The sequence below is a fragment of the Cygnus olor genome, chromosome 20 (assembly GCF_009769625.2).
Source record: "Cygnus olor isolate bCygOlo1 chromosome 20, bCygOlo1.pri.v2, whole genome shotgun sequence".
Classification (NCBI taxonomy): domain Eukaryota; kingdom Metazoa; phylum Chordata; class Aves; order Anseriformes; family Anatidae; genus Cygnus; species Cygnus olor.
In genome coordinates, this window is record NC_049188.1 from 10,075,417 (window position 1) to 10,093,159 (window position 17,743).

The 17,743-nt window shown below is 49.0% G+C and overlaps 2 protein-coding genes across 7 annotated transcripts in view; both read left to right on the forward strand.

Annotated features, from left to right (window-relative positions):
- Window positions 1-883: 883 nt before the first annotated feature.
- On the forward strand, window positions 884-6,928 carry LHX1 (LIM homeobox 1). Its single transcript, XM_040532373.1, has 5 exons — window positions 884-1,594; window positions 2,407-2,633; window positions 2,785-3,062; window positions 3,218-3,383; window positions 3,576-6,928. Exons 1-5 carry the CDS (start codon window positions 1,425-1,427, stop codon window positions 3,953-3,955), a joined length of 1,221 nt encoding a protein of 406 aa, XP_040388307.1. The 5' UTR covers window positions 884-1,424; the 3' UTR covers window positions 3,956-6,928.
- Window positions 6,929-13,726: 6,798 nt separating this feature from the next.
- Window positions 13,727-17,743, forward strand: part of AATF (apoptosis antagonizing transcription factor) — a 53,620-nt gene continuing 49,603 nt past the window's right edge. For all 6 annotated transcript variants that reach the window (XR_005813945.1, XM_040532366.1, XM_040532367.1 and 3 more), the window contains exons 1-3: window positions 13,727-13,874; window positions 16,060-16,248; window positions 16,863-17,279. Coding sequence is in view for 5 of the 6 variants with exons in the window: in XM_040532366.1 (XP_040388300.1) it covers window positions 13,790-13,874; window positions 16,060-16,248; window positions 16,863-17,279 (691 nt within the window). In the remaining variant the exon portion in view is untranslated. The remainder of the gene's footprint in view (window positions 13,875-16,059; window positions 16,249-16,862; window positions 17,280-17,743) is intronic.

The following is a 17,743-nucleotide window of genomic DNA, read 5'->3' on the forward strand; positions in this document are numbered from 1 at the left end:
TCCTCCTCTTCCTCCTCCCGGGACGGGCGGCTCCCGGTGCCGCCCCGCACCCTCCACACCCGGCCCTGCGCCCCGGGCGGGCCCCGGCCCCACCGACGGAGCGGAGCGGAGACGGGGCGCCGGTACCGAGCGAGCCGCCCCGCCGCCGCCCTCCCGCGCCCCGCCACACCCCAACCTACCCCACGCAGCGCGTCCCGGGCCTCCGCGCGGGCCGGGCCGGGCCGGACGGGGCCGGGCCGGGCCGGGCGGCGTCGGCGTCGGCGCAGCCCCCCGCGCCCTCGCGGCTCTATAAAGGGCCGCGGACGCCCCGTCCGGTGGCGGCGGCGGCGCGGGGCGGGGGGGGGGGCGGCGGCGGGAGGCGGCGATTGGCCGCGGCGCGCGGTGACGTGTGCGCGCGGTGCATAAGGCGCGGCCGGGGGCTGCCGGGAACATGCAGAGCGCCCTGCGCGGCCGGACGGCGCGGGCAGCGGGCAGCGGGCAGCGCCCTCCCCTCCGCGCCCCGCCGCTCCCGGCCCCGGCCCCGCCGCCGCCGCCGCCGCCGCCGCCGCCGCCCCCCGGCCCGCCCCGCCCCGCCGGGAGGCGCCCCTCAGCCGGCGGCGCCGGGAGATGCCGGCTCGGCGGGGACGCCGCGGGTAGCGCGGGGGCAGGTAGGAGCCGAGCAGCCGCGGCCGGTGCCGCCGCCGCCACGTCGAGGGAGCGCGGCGGAGGGCGAGGAGCCGCGCTCGCAGCGCACCCACGGCCGCCCGGGCTCCCTCCCCCCACCCCCCCATCCCCATCCCCGGGCCATGTCGCCGCGGCGGCAGCCGGCGTCCGTCTGACCGCTGTCGGGTCCCGATGTCCTGCTTTTGTTTTTCGGCTTTGCCTTTTTTTTTTTTTTTTTTTTTTCTTTTTCTTTTTTTTTTTTTTTTTTTTTTTCTTTCGCCTCCTTTGATTTCTCGTTGGGAAAAGCAGATGCACTTTGACTCCTGACTGCTCTACCTCAGACCTGAGAAAAACTCATCGCTCGCTTTTCGGCGTTTTTTTTTTTTTTTTTTTTTTTTTTCCAATTACTGTATTTTTAATTTTTTGCGAGCGCCGACCTCTCTAGTCGTTGCTGTTTTACTCTCACTTATTGTCGCTCTGCCGCTGTTGGTAGCGGCCGGGATTCTGCGGTTGCGTCGAAGCGCTGGTCTCTCTCCTCGGGCAGTGGGTGGTTTCTCCTGTGTCTCCCTCCTAGGACACCCGAACGAAGATTTTTTTTTTTTTTTTCTTCCTCCCTTTCTATTTTTTCTCCTCCACCTCTCCAAGGCTTTTAAAACAAACGCACGCACGCACACAAAGCAAACCTACGCCGGTGTTGTCGCCTTTTATATTTTTTTATTTTGAATTTTTTGCCTGACACCTGGGAAACCAATACCCCCCACTCTCAGAAATAACCAAAGACAATGGTTCACTGTGCGGGCTGCAAAAGGCCAATCTTGGACCGGTTTTTGTTGAATGTACTGGACAGGGCTTGGCATGTGAAGTGTGTTCAGTGCTGTGAATGTAAATGCAATTTGACAGAGAAATGCTTTTCGCGAGAAGGCAAGCTTTACTGCAAAAACGACTTCTTTCGGTAAGTACCGGCCCCCGGCCCGGAGCCGCAGCTCCTTCCCAGCCCATCCTTCATCCCCCTCCACCCGCCGGTGCCGCTCGGGGGGCTCGGGCCCGTCGGGGGCCGCGGGGCTCGGCCCGGCCGCGCCTCGGGATGCCCGCGGCTGCCTCGGCCGTTCCGAGCCGGGCCCGGCCGCGCGTCCCGGGGCTCCCCGGCGGGGCCGCGGCCCTGAGCGCGGCTGCCCGGGGCCGGAGCCCGGCTCCCGGAGCCCCGGCTCGGGGCCCTCTCGCCCGGCCGCGGGTCCCGGCTGCGGCGGCTCCGCGCAGGGCTCAGGGCCGGCGGCACCGGGGCCGAGGCCGGCTGCCGGGGAGGGTCGGGCCCGGCCGCCGTGACGCCGAAAGCGGCCCCGGGCGCGCCCTCGAGCAGCGCCCGCGGCACCGCGCCCCGGCCGGGCCGGGCCCGGGTTTCGGCGCCGTGTTCGTTGGGGTGCGGGACCCGGACAGCGCGGCCCCGGCGCCCGATGCATCCTCCAGCAGCTCGCGCTCCGGCCACGTCAGTTCTTTTGTTTTGGGTCGGTTTGTCTTTTTTGTTGTTGTTTGTGTTCTTTTTTTTTTATTCTTCTTCTTTTTTTTTTTTTTTTTTTTTTCCAAGATATAATTCAGGGAGATATTCGTTAGGAAGGGAGAACGCTGGGGAGGGATGGGTTTTTGTTTTGTTTTTGTTTTGTTTTTGTTTTGTTTTTGTTTTGTTTTTGTTTTGTTTTTGTTTTGTTTTTGTTTTGTTTTTGTTTTGTTTTGGTGCCCCCTCGCCCACCGCCGCCGCTCTCCCCGCAGGTGTTTCGGGACCAAGTGCGCGGGCTGTGCCCAGGGCATCTCCCCCAGCGACCTGGTCCGCAGGGCGCGGAGCAAAGTGTTCCACTTGAACTGTTTTACGTGTATGATGTGTAACAAGCAGCTCTCCACCGGCGAGGAGCTTTATATCATAGACGAAAACAAGTTTGTCTGCAAAGAAGATTACCTAAATAACAGCAATACTGCCAAAGAAAACAGCCTGCATTCAGGTGAGGGAGCGCGGGCGGCGGGGCCGGGAGCCGGGGCTCTGCTTTCCTTCTCCTCCTCTCCTTTTCCTTCTCCTCCTTTTCCTCCTCTCCGCCGCCGGATGGGGGGAGCTCCGGCCGGGGCCGAGCGTGACCCCCGTTTGCTGTCGCGCAGCCACCACCGGCAGTGACCCCAGCCTGTCCCCGGACTCCCAAGACCCTTCCCAGGACGACGCCAAGGACTCGGAGAGCGCCAACGTCTCCGACAAGGAGACGGGCAGCAACGAAAACGACGACCAGAACCTGGGGGCCAAGCGGCGGGGCCCCCGCACCACCATCAAAGCCAAACAGCTAGAGACTCTGAAGGCCGCCTTCGCGGCCACCCCCAAACCCACGCGGCACATCAGGGAGCAGCTGGCGCAGGAGACCGGCCTCAACATGCGGGTCATCCAGGTACCGGGCGGGGCGGGGCGGGGGGGGCCCGGGGCTGCGGGCGGCTGCGGGGCGAGGGGGGAGGCGGGCGGGCGGGCACCGTTCGCGTCCCGCCCCGTCGGGGCTCGGCGGGCCCGGGGCAGCCGGTGACCGGCCCGTGTCCGCCGCCCGGGCAGGTGTGGTTCCAGAACCGGCGCTCCAAGGAGCGGCGCATGAAGCAGCTGAGCGCGCTGGGCGCCCGCCGGCACGCCTTCTTCCGCAGCCCGCGCAGGATGCGGCCGCTGGTGGACCGGCTGGAGCCCGGGGAGCTCATCCCCAACGGGCCCTTCTCCTTCTACGGAGGTGGGTAGCGCCGGCCTTCGCGCCCCCCTCCCCAGGGCCGGGCCCCCCCCCAGCCCCGCCGCCCTGCCGGGGGCTCTGCAGGACCTGGGGGGGGGGGGTCCCCGGGCCCGGCCCCGGCCCCGGCCCCGAACGAGGCGGGGGAAGCGCTGCGCGCCCGGCGTCACCTTCCCTCCGTGTCCGCTTGCCCGCTAGATTACCAGAGCGAGTACTACGGCCCTGGAAGCAATTACGATTTCTTCCCGCAAGGACCTCCCTCCTCGCAAGCTCAGACGCCGGTGGAGCTGCCGTTCGTGCCCTCCTCGGGGCCGCCGGGCACGCCGCTGGGCGCCCTGGAGCACCCCCTGCCCGGCCACCACCCGTCCAGCGAGGCGCAGCGCTTCCCCGACATCATGGCCCACCCGCCCGGAGACTCGCCCAGCCCCGAACCCAACCTGCCCGGGTCCTTGCACTCCATGTCCGCGGAAGTTTTTGGCCCCAGTCCTCCGTTTTCATCGCTATCCGTCAACGGTGGTGCTAACTACGGCAATCACTTGTCACATCCACCCGAAATGAACGAGGCGGCTGTGTGGTAGCTTTAAAACGGACTGGGTCTAAGTAAGTGATGAGCATCTAGTCTGCTTATTGTTTCGGTGTACAGAAATGAATAGATATACCGTCTCTCCCGCCCTAAGACAATGTGACCTTGGGAACGAACTGAAGGCAAACGGCTCCAAGGCAAGCTTTGCTCTAGACCAGGACAATCTGCCTCTTTACGGTTGTAACAGACAAACAGACGAGGGGACTTTTTTGTACCATTGACAAAGAAACTGGTGAAGCTGTACAGTAAAGTGCTGCCATACCGTAGGATGGTGTAAGTTTGATTACCCTGTTGGATGTCATCCTAAGAGCCACAATCCTTAGAAACTTCTCGTTTAAAAAATACTGATTGAAGGAAGGAAAGGTCAAAGAAAAGGGGAAAAAAAAAAAGCTTCAAGAACTCTAGCGTTCCCGGTTAAGGATGGTTCTGGCATTATGAATTTGTTTGTTAATTTTTGTCTCTCAGAAAGTTCGACAGCAAGAAACTCTTTTTAGCTTCAGCCATTACAGCCTGCTGAATATCAGGTGGGACAACTTTCTTTTTTCCTTTTTTTTTGTTTTGTTTTGTTTTTGTTTTCCAAAATAACAAATGCTAAATGTTAAGCCCTCAGCACCAACTCTTCTACCTTCACAAAGCTACACATACAAAACCTCCTCATCATAGCAAAGGTCACCAACCAGACCTCTAACGAAAATGACTTGAAAAACAAACAAACAAAAAGTATTCTACCTTCACAGAGAGAGAAAAGCTAAACAAAAAGACTCTATTGAACTAAAAAACAGTCAACTGTTTACGTCTAATGTTAAATTCAGGAGTTCAATGTTTTACTAATAAATCCTGTTTTAGAACCTCTTGTTCAAAAGCAAAATATTTTGAGCAACCAACCAAAATAGTTCATTTTCTTTTCTGTAGATGTTATAACAGATTGCAGGGCTTGTGGTTCACTGTGCTAGTTTGTAAAAGGTGTTGTTTACAGAAGGCAAAGAAAAAACCCACGAAACCCAGACAGTTGCCAAATAAAGTAAATATATAGCACAAATACTGTAAGGTGCTTTGCACCAGCAACCCGAGAAGGTGTTTAAAAAGTGTTACAAGGTTAAAAAAACAAACAAACATCTTTGCTAATTTTTAGTCCTGTTGAACATTCATGGAATTGTTAATATGACTTATATAGACCCACACAGGTTTTATTTTTGTGTCTTTAAAATAAAAGTCCAAAATATTTAAATTTTATGGTCAAATATGCAGTCAACAGCTGCTACTTTTTTCTTTATATATTAAATTTCTCATATGTCTTTTATTGTTCTAATAAACCTAAGCTTGTGTGACCTCCAGTGCATATTAGACCATTCACTGTATGAAAGAAAACATGTTGGATAAAATTTGTGCGTTTTTAATAAAATTAGAAAATCTGATGTTTAGATAACTTGTGTTTCATTCGATGTTTTAAGCATTTTGAAATGGATTCTTTTTGAGTAAAATAGCCCTGAAAAAAAGAGTGATCTGCTATACTGATAATCCTGTCCGGCTGTTTTGTTTTGGTAGGAGTCTAAACCCTGCTGCCAATGCAGATCACAGGTATCGGTAGTTACAGCCTTTCTTTACATCTGCAGGCTCAGCTGGTAAAGTACAAATAAAACACTACTCTATACGTTAAATTGTAAAATTGGAAACTAATCAAATTGTTAAATACGTTAGCTTAGTCTTGGTTTATGCTAAGAGAAAACGTACTCTTAATGTGCATTTTATGCATAAACAAAAATGTTTTCTGAATGTCAAAAACTCGCAAATATGTGTTTTTTACTTGACCTATTTTTAGTTAAATTAATTCTCCAAAGGTAATTTTTTTTCCTAATTAGATGGTATGGAAAGTAGCGTAACCTCAATGTCCTGAATGTAATTTTAATCTTTTTTTTTTTTTTTTTTGAGCTGAGTCAATTGTTTAATAGTGTTTGGTATGTGTGAAGTTCTCTACAGGGCAGTGGGGGAAAATATTTTGCTTTGCACTAGATATGTGCTAATTTTCTGGGAGAAAAAAAAATCTGAAACATTGTGAAACGACAGATTTAATGTTTTTATTACAAATTATTGCAGAGTCCCAAATATTCAGCTCCTCTAAAGTCTCACTGATTCCAAGAGGACTGTGAGTTGTGTTAGAAGCAAAGGGTTGGGTTCAGTTCTGAAAAGTCACTAGTTGTTTAAATGTTTTCCACCTGCTGAGCTAATAGAATGGGATGAACCATAATTGCATATTTTCCTTCATCTTTTGACTAGTTGTGATTCTGTCTGGCTTCTTTTTTATTTTATGTAGACACAGAAATTTACTCTAAAACACAGGCTTCTACATTCTCAGCAATTCAATTATTTAGCTCTTTGGACTGAGGGGGAAAAATCAAAATGCTTTAAAGTTGTACAATTTGTATTTTTCAGTGGCGATTTTTTTATTTTTGTTCACAACTTGGTTTCCATGCCCAGCAGAGGGGCCATCTGGATGAAGCAATAGTTCACTTTAAACACAAAATGTCTTATATAATAATATAAAGATAAAAACTATCTGCAAGGGATCTGTTAGTGTTTCTAAAAAAAAAAAATAATCGTGCTTTATTAAATACAGGGGAGACTTCTTAAATCCGTGGGCTCTGTGCCTAACTCTTTATTTGTCTTTTATACTGTTGCTATTTTTTTGCCTCTGTTTTCCATTTATATGAGCAAAGTAACAGGTGATCTGTTCATTACAAACTTTTATTTATCTGGGCAAATGCTGTTTATAAATACTGCTATTTGCGCTTCTGCTCTATGCTGCTGTTTTATTGTTGAATCAATTATTTTAAATGAGAATTTCACTGAATAGGCTTATTTTGTAGAAATCATGTCTGCCAAATAACTCCCTTTCCCTTTCCCTTTCCCTTTCCCTTTCCCTTTCCCTTTCCCTTTCCCTTTCCCTTTCCCTTTCCCTTTCCCTTTCCCTTTCCCTTTCCCTTTCCCTTTCCCTTTCCCTTTCCCTTTCCCTTTCCCTTTCCCTTTCCCTTTCCCTTTCCCTTTCCCTTTCCCTTTCCCTTTCCCTTTCCCTTTCCCTTTCCCTTTCCCTTTCCCTTTCCCTTTCCCTTTCCCTTTCCCTTTCCCTTTCCCTTTCCCTTTCCCTTTCCCTTTCCCTTTCCCTTTCCCTTTCCCTTTCCCTTTCCCTTTCCCTTTCCCTTTCCCTTTCCCTTTCCCTTTCCCTTTCCCTTTCCCTTTCCCTTTCCCTTTCCCTTTCCCTTTCCCTTGGTTCAGTGTAGGTCACTGGTTTATACAAGGGACCGAGGGGAGCCTGCCTTTTCTCAAAGCTCCTGCTGCCTTTCCTAGGAATTTTGCCCACCGTAAGGAGTAAGCACAGGAGCCGTTCCCATGCTTAAAGCCAAGCGGGATCCAGTCTGGAGGCCCCAGCACTTTGCAGATTTGAATTCTGTGCTCTTCAGAGCAAGCTCGGTGTTTCTGAAGGCCCTAATCCAGCAACAATTGCACAGTCAAAACTCCTTTTGAAATCATTGTTGCGTTGGGTTCTTGTAAGTCCTTGTTTACAAGAGCATTTCCATTGACTTCAGTAGCATTACTCGGGTGAATAGCGGTCTGCAGGAGAAGGCCCTCTGAAAACATGTGCTGCTTGGATGGGTTTTACACGCGTGTGCTAATTCTGTAACTGCAGAAACGTGGCCATGACATGTATGTAACTGTGCATATGTGCAACCTATTTTCAAAAGTGTTTTTAGAATTGCTCTCTTCTGATCTTTTCTTCCTGGGCTGCTCCTGGTCTCGGTGACCTTCACCTTGTTGCTGTATCCCAGCAGAAAGTGCAGTCGGATGACGCTAAGCCCCGCGCAGCCCCGCTCTGTTCGCCCGCTTTTCGGTGGCCTCGATGGAGTTAGCCGGGGGAGCGGTGCGTGCCCTCCTGGTGCGGACAAGGGAGCTCTGTTTTTAAATGTGCAAGACTGAAGATTTTGCAAATCCCATGTGTAAGGCCGTTTACTAGGAAAAAAGGTACACAGGAGAGATTGTAAGTATTATTCATATCGAGCTAATCTATGCAGGGGAGATATTTTAAGGATAATAAAAGTGTCTTTACAATGCTGCGAGTTTCCAGCATCTGAACAACTCTGCTTTTGGCTCACATCGGCTGCGTGCTGCGTTCCACTGTGCTCTCATTGTGTGGCACTCCTCTGCCGTTTCCTTTCTTCTTCAGTCATTTCCATTATCTATTTACTCAGGCCGTTGCTTGGGGAATGGTAGGGGATTTGTAAAGATCTGTATCCCAAGAGTAAGAATGTACTTAAATTATGATTTGTAGACAAATGATGTATATTATTTTAATATGTGTATGTGTACCCAGATGCTGAGTGACGGGTACATGATACAAATCTATAAATAAATATAATTTAAAAATATCAGTGGTGATTTACATACTTTTGCTATTCTAGGAAGTGGCAAATAACGTAGTGTCCTCTCAGGAAAAATTCCTTTTGCCGTGGTTGGGAGTTTTTCCCCGAACAAGAATGTTGTGTTTAAGCCTTGCATGTTCTTGCAGCATTAAATATAAGCAACTGCAGTCTTGCTTTCTGTTCCTAAGCCAGTATGCAGACTAGTATTTACGTTCACATACGTTAAGCTTAAACAATTGATCCGTATCCTTGAGCTCTGCCTGCGCTGCTGAGCCAGGGACGGGGAGTTAACAGGGAGCAGTGCTGGTGAAGCTGGAGCAGGTTCTGGAAGGTCTTTTATTTGTCTGCCATTGTGCTGTGGGGCTCCGCGTTCCTGAGGGCAACAAAACGTTCCTGAAGTTCTAACTGAAATTAGTGGCACCACTAAAAATATGTTTCGGTTATGAATCCATCTGTGATTGCTATTCTTCTTCTGTTGCTTTTTAAACAGTGTTTGTGTTGCTTTTAGTTATGGACCATGAAGTCAGGCTTACAAAGCTGAGCTGCTCGTTGTCTGGAGAGTTTTTCATTCATTAATCCCAGTAAACCCAGCAGTATAATGTAGAAATGGAAGAGTAAACGTGGCCGTACAGTTATCTGGCCTTCGCATTAGTAAATATTTGTCCTTGAAATTACTGTGACTGGCATCGTAAGGGTACTCTTAGGATGACTGATTTTCTGCGGGGCGTTTACCACTTGCGCGTGGAATCGCAGGGCTGGATGCATGTGGCTGTTCTCATTGTGTTCTCACTTTCTGTTTCTCAGAGAATACCCCTTGGCCCTCCACTTGACGCTCCTTGGGGATAAGGGGTGCAGTTGGTATCTCTCAAGTCTTCTGTTACGGGCTGCCTTGAAATTCAGGAATATCTTTGTTTTGATCACATTTGGAGCGCTGTTTGGGCAGCGTTTTTGGCAGCCCTAAGAATTAGATTTTTCCCGTTTGGTTTCAGTACAAGCGTGCTTCCTGCAGAATGGGAGCCTTTAAAGAGGCTGATGGTATCTCAGTTGTGAGGAATGACTGGGTAGCTCTGTTCATCTCAGAAGCCCAGGCTTGCAGGACAGGTCTACTGTGATTTTGTTGGAAGGTCTGCATGTGGCGTGAGGATCGTCATGCAGCACAGACTGGAAATGTAAGCTGGAAAACATCCCCACTGACTTCTATAGAAACGCAGTCTAACACATGCCGAGGTGTTTCGGTGAATTGTTGAGAGTGAACCTTATGATAAAAACTACCTTGTGCGATTGAGCTTAGCATGTCGGGAAGAGCTGCTGCGCTCTCTTTTTTTTGTGCACTGCACGTGTGGTTTGCTCTGTGAGGTTTTTGTGGAGGAAAAATGGATTTTTGCTCTGTCTAAAAAGGTTTTCTTCCAGTTTTTCAATTGTCTCTGTGTGGCCTTGATGCTAGAAGCATCTTTAGTCATATTTTATTCAGATAAACTATATTCATTACGTTTTTGGATGTAAGAACAATTAGGAGTTGATTAAATCTTGAAAATAATTGTATTTTTTGAATGAGTGACAGGTTAGGAATATCAGAAATACCGAAGTAAATATAAATAACATTAATAAATTAATTAAAAATATAGATAAATATTTATAGCGACAGAATTTTTTATAAACATCTAAATTTCCTGTAATCTAACTTCTTTTACTTGTTAGGTTTTATGTGTGTTCTTTCCTGCTTTCCCCCATCTTCTTTCTGTTAAGTTTTTTTTTCTTTTTTCACTGACAAACTGTGTTGCTGATTTTAAAAAGAAAATCTTAAAATGAAATAGTATGGCTAAAATGAAAAAGGTCAGCTTGGAAAATTACATTTGCTTGGCAAAATGTTGGAAAGATAAGCTCAGCTCTGGCTTGTAGCTATTTTTGGACGGTGTGCAGTCCTCTGTATGTGGGTCAAATTCTGCTGTTGATAATGCAATTCAATTAAATTCAGTAGACGCGACTCTGGTGCATGTAATTCTCGTGGCTCTCTATGGGAATCCTGCCACAGATTGCTGCCTGCAGACTGCAGCCCAACTTGCTCCCACCACTCTGCTCGCCAAGGTAAGAACCAAACGCCGAGTGCTACTGAGCACAGGTTACGCAGTAAATTATTCAGTGTCGTTGCCTGAATGGCTCTGCATGTCCAACACGTTTCCGTATTTCTATATTTAAGAAATGCTCTGAAAAGATGGATTTGTATTAATAACCTGTAATTATACAGACACACAAGTATGATATGGTCTTTCACTTCCAAAGCTACCATCTAATCTGACAATTTCCTAAAAGATGACAAGCGCCACAAATCCACAGGAGCAAAAGAAGCTGAGTGTGAGAAATTAAAAATACTTTTTTGTAGCACAGACTATTCAAAATTCCCTTGTTTATCTGTTATGTGTTTAGGGTGTTATTTCCATTTTAGCAAATAAGCATGTAAATAAAAAGTAAAATTAAGAGGGAAAATGCCAAAGAAATTATGTCAGTTAATTTGATGGCTTCTGCTTATAGTTTATAAACAGGCAGAGGGTTTTACGGAACGTACTGTCATGCATAAAAAGGCTTTCATGATTGTCTTAAATTAAAATGTATTGATATCATTTTTCTACAAATATTCTCCCACACGGTTATGAATCCAAACCACAGCAGCATGGTTTGAGGGCATGTGAACCAGAAATTAAAACCGAGTCTGAGAGTCTGATTTAATTACCCTGCTAAGTGAAAGGCAAAAGGGAGAGAATAAACTGTAAAGAAGGAGCCTGTGTTGGTGAAATATTTTAACAATCCATGACTTTAATACAGTCGATTTTGTTTGATGTTGTTTTATGCCGAGTGAATCTCCTTATCAGAAATTTTAGATGAACAGCTCCTGCAGCCTTTTGACTGCTGATGAATGGAGCTCTTGGGTAACGTGAGCAAGCGCCAGCATGCGAATAGGCCCGAGGGTCAGAGCCTCCTCCGGTCCTCCCCGCTCCGCAGCAGCGCAGGGGAAGGTGCACGCGATGCCCGCTGCTGATCACAGCGTGATTTTTCCCCTCTTCACGCTCATTTTGCACCAGGGTGAATGGCTGATGCACGGCAGAAAAACAGGTCCATAAGATTTGACAGGATCCCTCGTGTTTACAGTCGTATGCAAATTTTGCTGGGTTGGGGATTTATTCTGAACAATTGTCCCATTAATCTCAATGAGTAAAATTCTGATTTCACCAAAATGAGCAACAAAAAAATCTGTTGACTTCAAAATGCCAAATTTTTGCTTTTTTACTTAAAAGAACTCATGTGACTCACTATGTATCTTCTATGAATTATACTGGGCATGTTCTATTTAACCACCACTAAAAGCTTCCTCCCTTTATTGATGGGGCTATCTATTATTTGTTGGGTTAGGGTAGAAAACATCCCCTTTTCTCTGTAAAGTGCAGAGGTTTGAAAATGAAATTATGCATGGGGCTATTTAAAGACATTCTTTGGGTGGATACTTCCAAGTAACTGTTCAGGTAAGCACTTGTTTCTGTTACTTAGTTTTCTATAGATTTATTTCTCCAGACTCCTCCCTTTGTTTATAATGGCATCTTTTACTCTGGAAACAAAATATCTGTGAACTTGAAGAAAAAACTAGAAGCAAAGCCAGCAAAGATGCACCATATACTTCTGTTTTGGAAAACTGTCAGTAACAAATGTGACAGCAGCGCTTAATTTCGCATCACTGAAGCAATGGCAAACCCACGCAATATATAACACATAGCATTATACCTGTCAGTCACACCATGATAAAATAAATACGAATAAAGTTGAAATAAAATGAAATACTTGACCACATACAATCCCAAGGGTTTTGTTTGCAATAAAAATGTGCATTTTCAGTGAACACTAGTTTTTTATATAAATTTAACTGCTGCATCTTCATAGTAGACAATACTAAACAGCTCACACAATCAGAGGATACCTGAGAGGGGGAAAGGGGTGTGTGCTTTTTCTTGTTGTTGTTTTGATTTCCCCCAGTCTTCCTCTACCTTGGTGCCTCTCAGGGCTCCCAGCCCCAGCTGAAGTTGGCAGGTAGCAGAGCACTGCCGGGGCTGCAGGAGGAAGTGGTAATTAATGATATTCCTCTGCCCTCTGTAGGACAACCGGCTGCACTGAACACTCCTGCTTCAGGGAAATAAAGCTGGGTCCTGGAGTAACGGAGAAACGTGCGCCACTGCCACTGCTGCCTGGCTCGTGCGTTTCTGCATTCTAATTAGAATGCATGTCTGGATTAATTTTTATAGCATTCAAAAGCAGATAAGCAGCGGGGAAGAGTCTTGAGTTGACAAGAAGGGGATGAGCAAGCAAAGCAGCCTACTCAATTCAGCTCTGAGCCAGGGCTTGAGCCAGTCCCCGGCTGAAGTTTGCAGCTTGCTGCTGTCACTCTCACAGGCAAAGCCCAAGTGCCAGTCGTGCAGTGCCCAAATACTGGAGTCCAACCTGACCGCCTTAAGCTGTTTGTTCATTTTGGGATGTGAAATTTAGTCCCGCGTCCACAACTCCAGTTTGAGATGTTGATTTGGGTCTGTGCCAACCTCACAAATTACCGTTCACAAATCGCAGGTCTCATCTTGTGTTTTGGGGCCACCTCACCCCACAAAGCTGCCAGGAGAAACGAAACAGGCAAAACCAAGAGGGTCTGGGACTGGTGTAGATGTGGTGCAGGGACCCACCCGCCACAGCTAGGCCGAAGGGCAGAGCCTGCCTTTCAGATGTCACGTTTGTGACAGGGACACTGTCTTAAACAGGGACCGCGGCGTATTTACCACATGGGACAAGAACTGAATTAATTCACTCTATGTAGTTAGCAGTACTAAAACAAGAAGTGCAATGTTGATTAAAAATAAAAATAAAAAAAATAATTAAAAAGGAATATTTTGCATTATGTAACACGACTATGCTTTTAAGCAGCTAATCACCATTATTGTGCCTTTCGGCTCCAGAGCACTTGGCAAGTATTACTTCTCCCACCTCAGACCGATACAACGACCATCGTTATTCCCATTTTAGCGACGGGCAGAACGGGAAACGCACGAGCCGTGCGGCGCAGCACAGCCGCACACCCCCAGCGCCCCCGGGCTTGCTTGGGGGAGCTCGGGCGTTAGATGCGTTCGTTTTATGTGCTGACAATTTCTGCCCAAACCACCCCACGTCTCCTAACGCAGACATTTGTCAGCTGAGGGGCGGGATGGGAGGCCCGGGGCCCGGCACAGGAATGACCCTCGGGCTCCGTGTGGGGAGGCTGCGGGTCCCTGTCCGGCCCCGCCGCCTCACGGTGCCCGGACCCGGCCCTGCGGCCGCCCCGCCTCAGCTCCGCTCCGCCCCGCCGCCCGCCTCCCTCCCTCCCTCCCTGCCTCCCTCCCGCCCGCGAGAAGATGGCGGCGCCCTTGGCGCAGCAGCTGGAGGAGCTGCTCAACCCCCGGCCCAGCCTCCGCGACCCCGAGGACGACGCGGAGGAAGGTGGGGGGGGTGGAGGGGAGGACGGTTCGGTACCTGCGGGGATGCGGCGGGGTGGAACGGGCCGGAACGGGCCGGCACGGGACGGGACGGGGCCGCACGTGGCGCCTCAGCCGGCCGGGGGTGGTGGCTGGGGGCACGGCCCCGGAGCTGCCCCGCGGTCCCCGCTGCGCCCCTCGGTCTCCTCCGGTCGCGGCGGGGGAGGTCGGCGCTCCCCCTGCGCCCCCCGGCGCGGGGCGTCCCGCAGCACGCGGGGCTCGGGCGGCGCCACCCGGCGGCACCGGGGGGCACCTCAGGGATCAAGCCCGGGACCAACTCAGGGATCGGGGTTACCTCAGGGATCGGGCCCGGGGTCACCCCAAGGGACTAGGATTACCTCAGAGATCGGGGTAACTTCAGGGACCGGGGTCACCCCAGCGCCCAAGTTACCTCAGGGCAGCCACAGCGTGGGCTCCTGCCACAGGCTGCGACAGGCCAGGGAGCGGATCCGGCTGGAAACTTCCAGGATAAGAGACAAAAAGGAGCTGCTCTGGGGCTGATCTTCCTCCTGGTAGTCCACCATAAACGTCCATGGCTGTAGACAGGCGTGGGCAGCGTGGCAAAGCCCGGGGCTTTCCTGGCGCTGTGGGTGCGAGGCGCTGCTGTGAGCGATGGAAGTAGCAAGATTCACTGCTGGAAGTAGCAAGTTCACCATCGCACGCTGACAGATGCTGGCTTTAGGAGGTACTAGGCACCAGTCCTGGTAAGCATTGTGCTGGCTAGCCTCATTCTTCTGCACAGGTGTATGAGATAGCACTAGTGTCTTCTGAGATAAGCAACATCGCAGTTACTGTTGAGGAAATGGACGTAGCCAGCAGAGACGTCTTCCTGTTTTTAATAATTATGACTTATTTTCAGACTTTAGCATAGCCCGAGACCTCCTGAGCAGTCTGCAGAGTGCTACAGGACAGACCGCATCTGCCCCTCTTGCTCAGATGTTCCTTGGTGCTGAGCATCTTGCCAGCCGCTGGTAGTTGGAGTGACTGTTGAGGCCAGAGCTTGTTGCCTTGATTATGAGCAGATTTTTTTGCCCCCCTCCCCTGCCCCAAGCAAACACTATATGGGAGGCATTAACATTTGCAAACAGGCATTAATAGAGCACTTAGCGATGTTCAGCCACTTGGATCGCTCAATTGGTTGAACAAAGCTAACCCTGTAATTTTGCATACAGGGTGTCTTGCACATGAATGAAAATAAGAAAGGAATATGGTGTGGTGAGTTCTTTTTGCTGGACTACTCCATTCCTGTGTCCAAGGGAAGATGGGTATGAAAGAGAGTAGTAGTCACAGTGAGATTATTTTCTCTGCTTAGCCATTCTAAAGTGTTTACATATTTATGTGACTCAGATATATAACAAGAGGCCAAAGTGCATCAGAATTGCAGTTTTCCTCTTTGAATCTGTGAGCGTGGGGTGAACGAAGGCATTCCAGCGTCGCTGAGATCTCCACCTGGAGGACCATGCTTTTCATGAGACCCCCATTAAGTTCAGGGGTCTGTGGAGGGGCTTGGGTAGCCTTTGCTTGTCTAGTGCTTCTTGTGGATTCTCTGAAATGAAGAGAGGCAGGTTATGAGTATAGGCAATGTTCATTAAAAAAGAAAAAAGGCATTTGTTAACAAATACTCATCTCTGTACTGCAGGTGAGCCCCCTGGTACCAAACCTGTATGTAGAGAAGTCCAGAGTAAAGAGAGGGAGACTGGAATTGGCCAGTTCATGTAACATCTCCTGTCTTCCTCCAAAGGTTACCCTGGCAGTGGAAGGTGGAGAACACCTGTGGCAGCATAGAAGTTGCAGGATGTTTCCTGAAAAATGGCCTTGGAGCTGTCTGGTTCTTAAGTATTACCTTACTCAGTAGTTTCTAGACAGCAGTGGTCCTGATCTCCACGAAACCCAGCTTTGAGGCTTTTTCTCTGCCTTTGATTCCTCAGCAACCTTTCCTACTTTGCAGAGAGTTAGTGTGCTGACTTCCCTTCCCCAGGCAGAAAAGCCCAACTCCTGTGTGGGGCTGTGTTGCCATCCAGCTCATCTTTGCACCATATTTTTGTTGGTGACGGGTTTTCTGCAGAACAGGATGGCTTCTTTCTGCAACTACTTTTTCCAGTTTGAAATTCAGTTCAGTTTAGACAGCCTCCTTTTTTTTTTCCCTACAGCTACAGTTGCTAAAGTGATTGACAAATTTGAGGATGAAACTGCAGATGACATTTTACCTGTTGGTAATATACGGAAAAAAGCTTCAGCCTCTCTCTTAGAAGCTGATAAAAGGTACAGTGGAAAAGCTACGTCTCGCAAAGCCTTGCAAGAGGAACTCTGGGGAGATGCTCTGTCTGAAGAAGAACCTGGTAAGAAATCTCATTTCTTTCCCCTTTTCACTGGACTACTCAGAATTTTATGCTAGCATGTTACACTGAGTGAGTGCTGTCTGAACTGAGATGATGAACTTTAGATCCCCGTTACAGGGCACTAAGCGGGTACAATTAAGTTGGGGACCTTCTTGAAGTGCCTTCCTGAAATTCAGGCCGTATTTTTTGGCGTGAGGGAAGGGGAGATCCCAGAAAAAAGGTCCACTTCCTCAGACTGAGGGAGGACCGTGAGCAAGTGTAAGGTGAGGCTCAGCTGGAGCACTGTCTGAACGTTGTGTGGAGGACAAGAAAGTATATACAGATTCTCTAAAGACGCACACAGCAAATCCTGGCTGCCTTGTTGGCTTATTATGTCGGTGTTTCGTGGGAAAGGCCATCAGCTAAGCCATGGGTGTACTAATCATTGCTACAGAAAATGAGAGCTAAGACCTTTCTGTGGATATGGCTTTGTGCTTCCATTAACTAGTCAACGTAAAAAGTAGAATGGAGCACGGAGCTCAGAGCTCAAACCAGTAGGCACTGATGGTGCATACTGCAAAACGACAGATCTTGCTGTTGAGTAAATAACTTTTTTTTTCTCTTTTAATTAATAGCTGAAGAAACATTAGATGAATGGTACAGCGGCAGTGAAGACGCAGAAGACAATGGCAGCTTAGGCAGTAAAACCAAAGAGAAGCTCAGCAGTGCTGGCAGTGACCAGGAGGATGACTTGGAAGATGACAAAGAGAGTGATCCATCTGCCAAGGTCACGGCACCGAAGTTCAGTTTCCAGAATATCACAGACTTTGAGAAATTTACAGAGGGGATGGACGATGTAGGAAGCAGTGAAGAGGAAGATGAGGATGATGCCAGCATGGAAGAAGGAAGTGATGAGGAGGAATATGAGGGTGAAAACCACAGCGATATAAAAGACACCAAAGAGAACGAGGATGATGGGGGCGTGATGACGTTCTCAAAAGGACGAGAGACTGAAGAAGTAGAAAAAGGAAAAGCGGTGAAGAATCAGCTAGGTTTGTGCATGTTTGCTGTGTGTTGTGGCGTGACTTTCACCTTGCTGACACTGTAGAAGCTGTCCGTGTTAGGAGCCACTTCAGCACGGTAACATGCTGTTAGCGTACTGCGTGTGCATGCTGCAGCAGCCCCAGTCATTTGCGAATGTTCCGCCAAATGTGCTGTGCAAACTGGTGTCACTGCTCATACAAAATCTAATGTTGTGAAGTGTATTTATCTACTGGCTTAATTGAGACAGAACTGAATACACTTGTGGTATGGACGGGGACTTCCTACGCTGCTAGTGCTGTGCTGTGGTGCAGATACTGCTGCTCTTTCTCTTTGGAGTGTAGTGCTGGATGCGGTTTCTTCTGATAGATTCTATCAAACCACCAACCTCCATTTGCAGGTTGACCTTTTAACTGGGGAAGCAAAGAGATGATTTTTTGCGATTCACAGAGTTGCAGGATTGTAGAATGGTGAA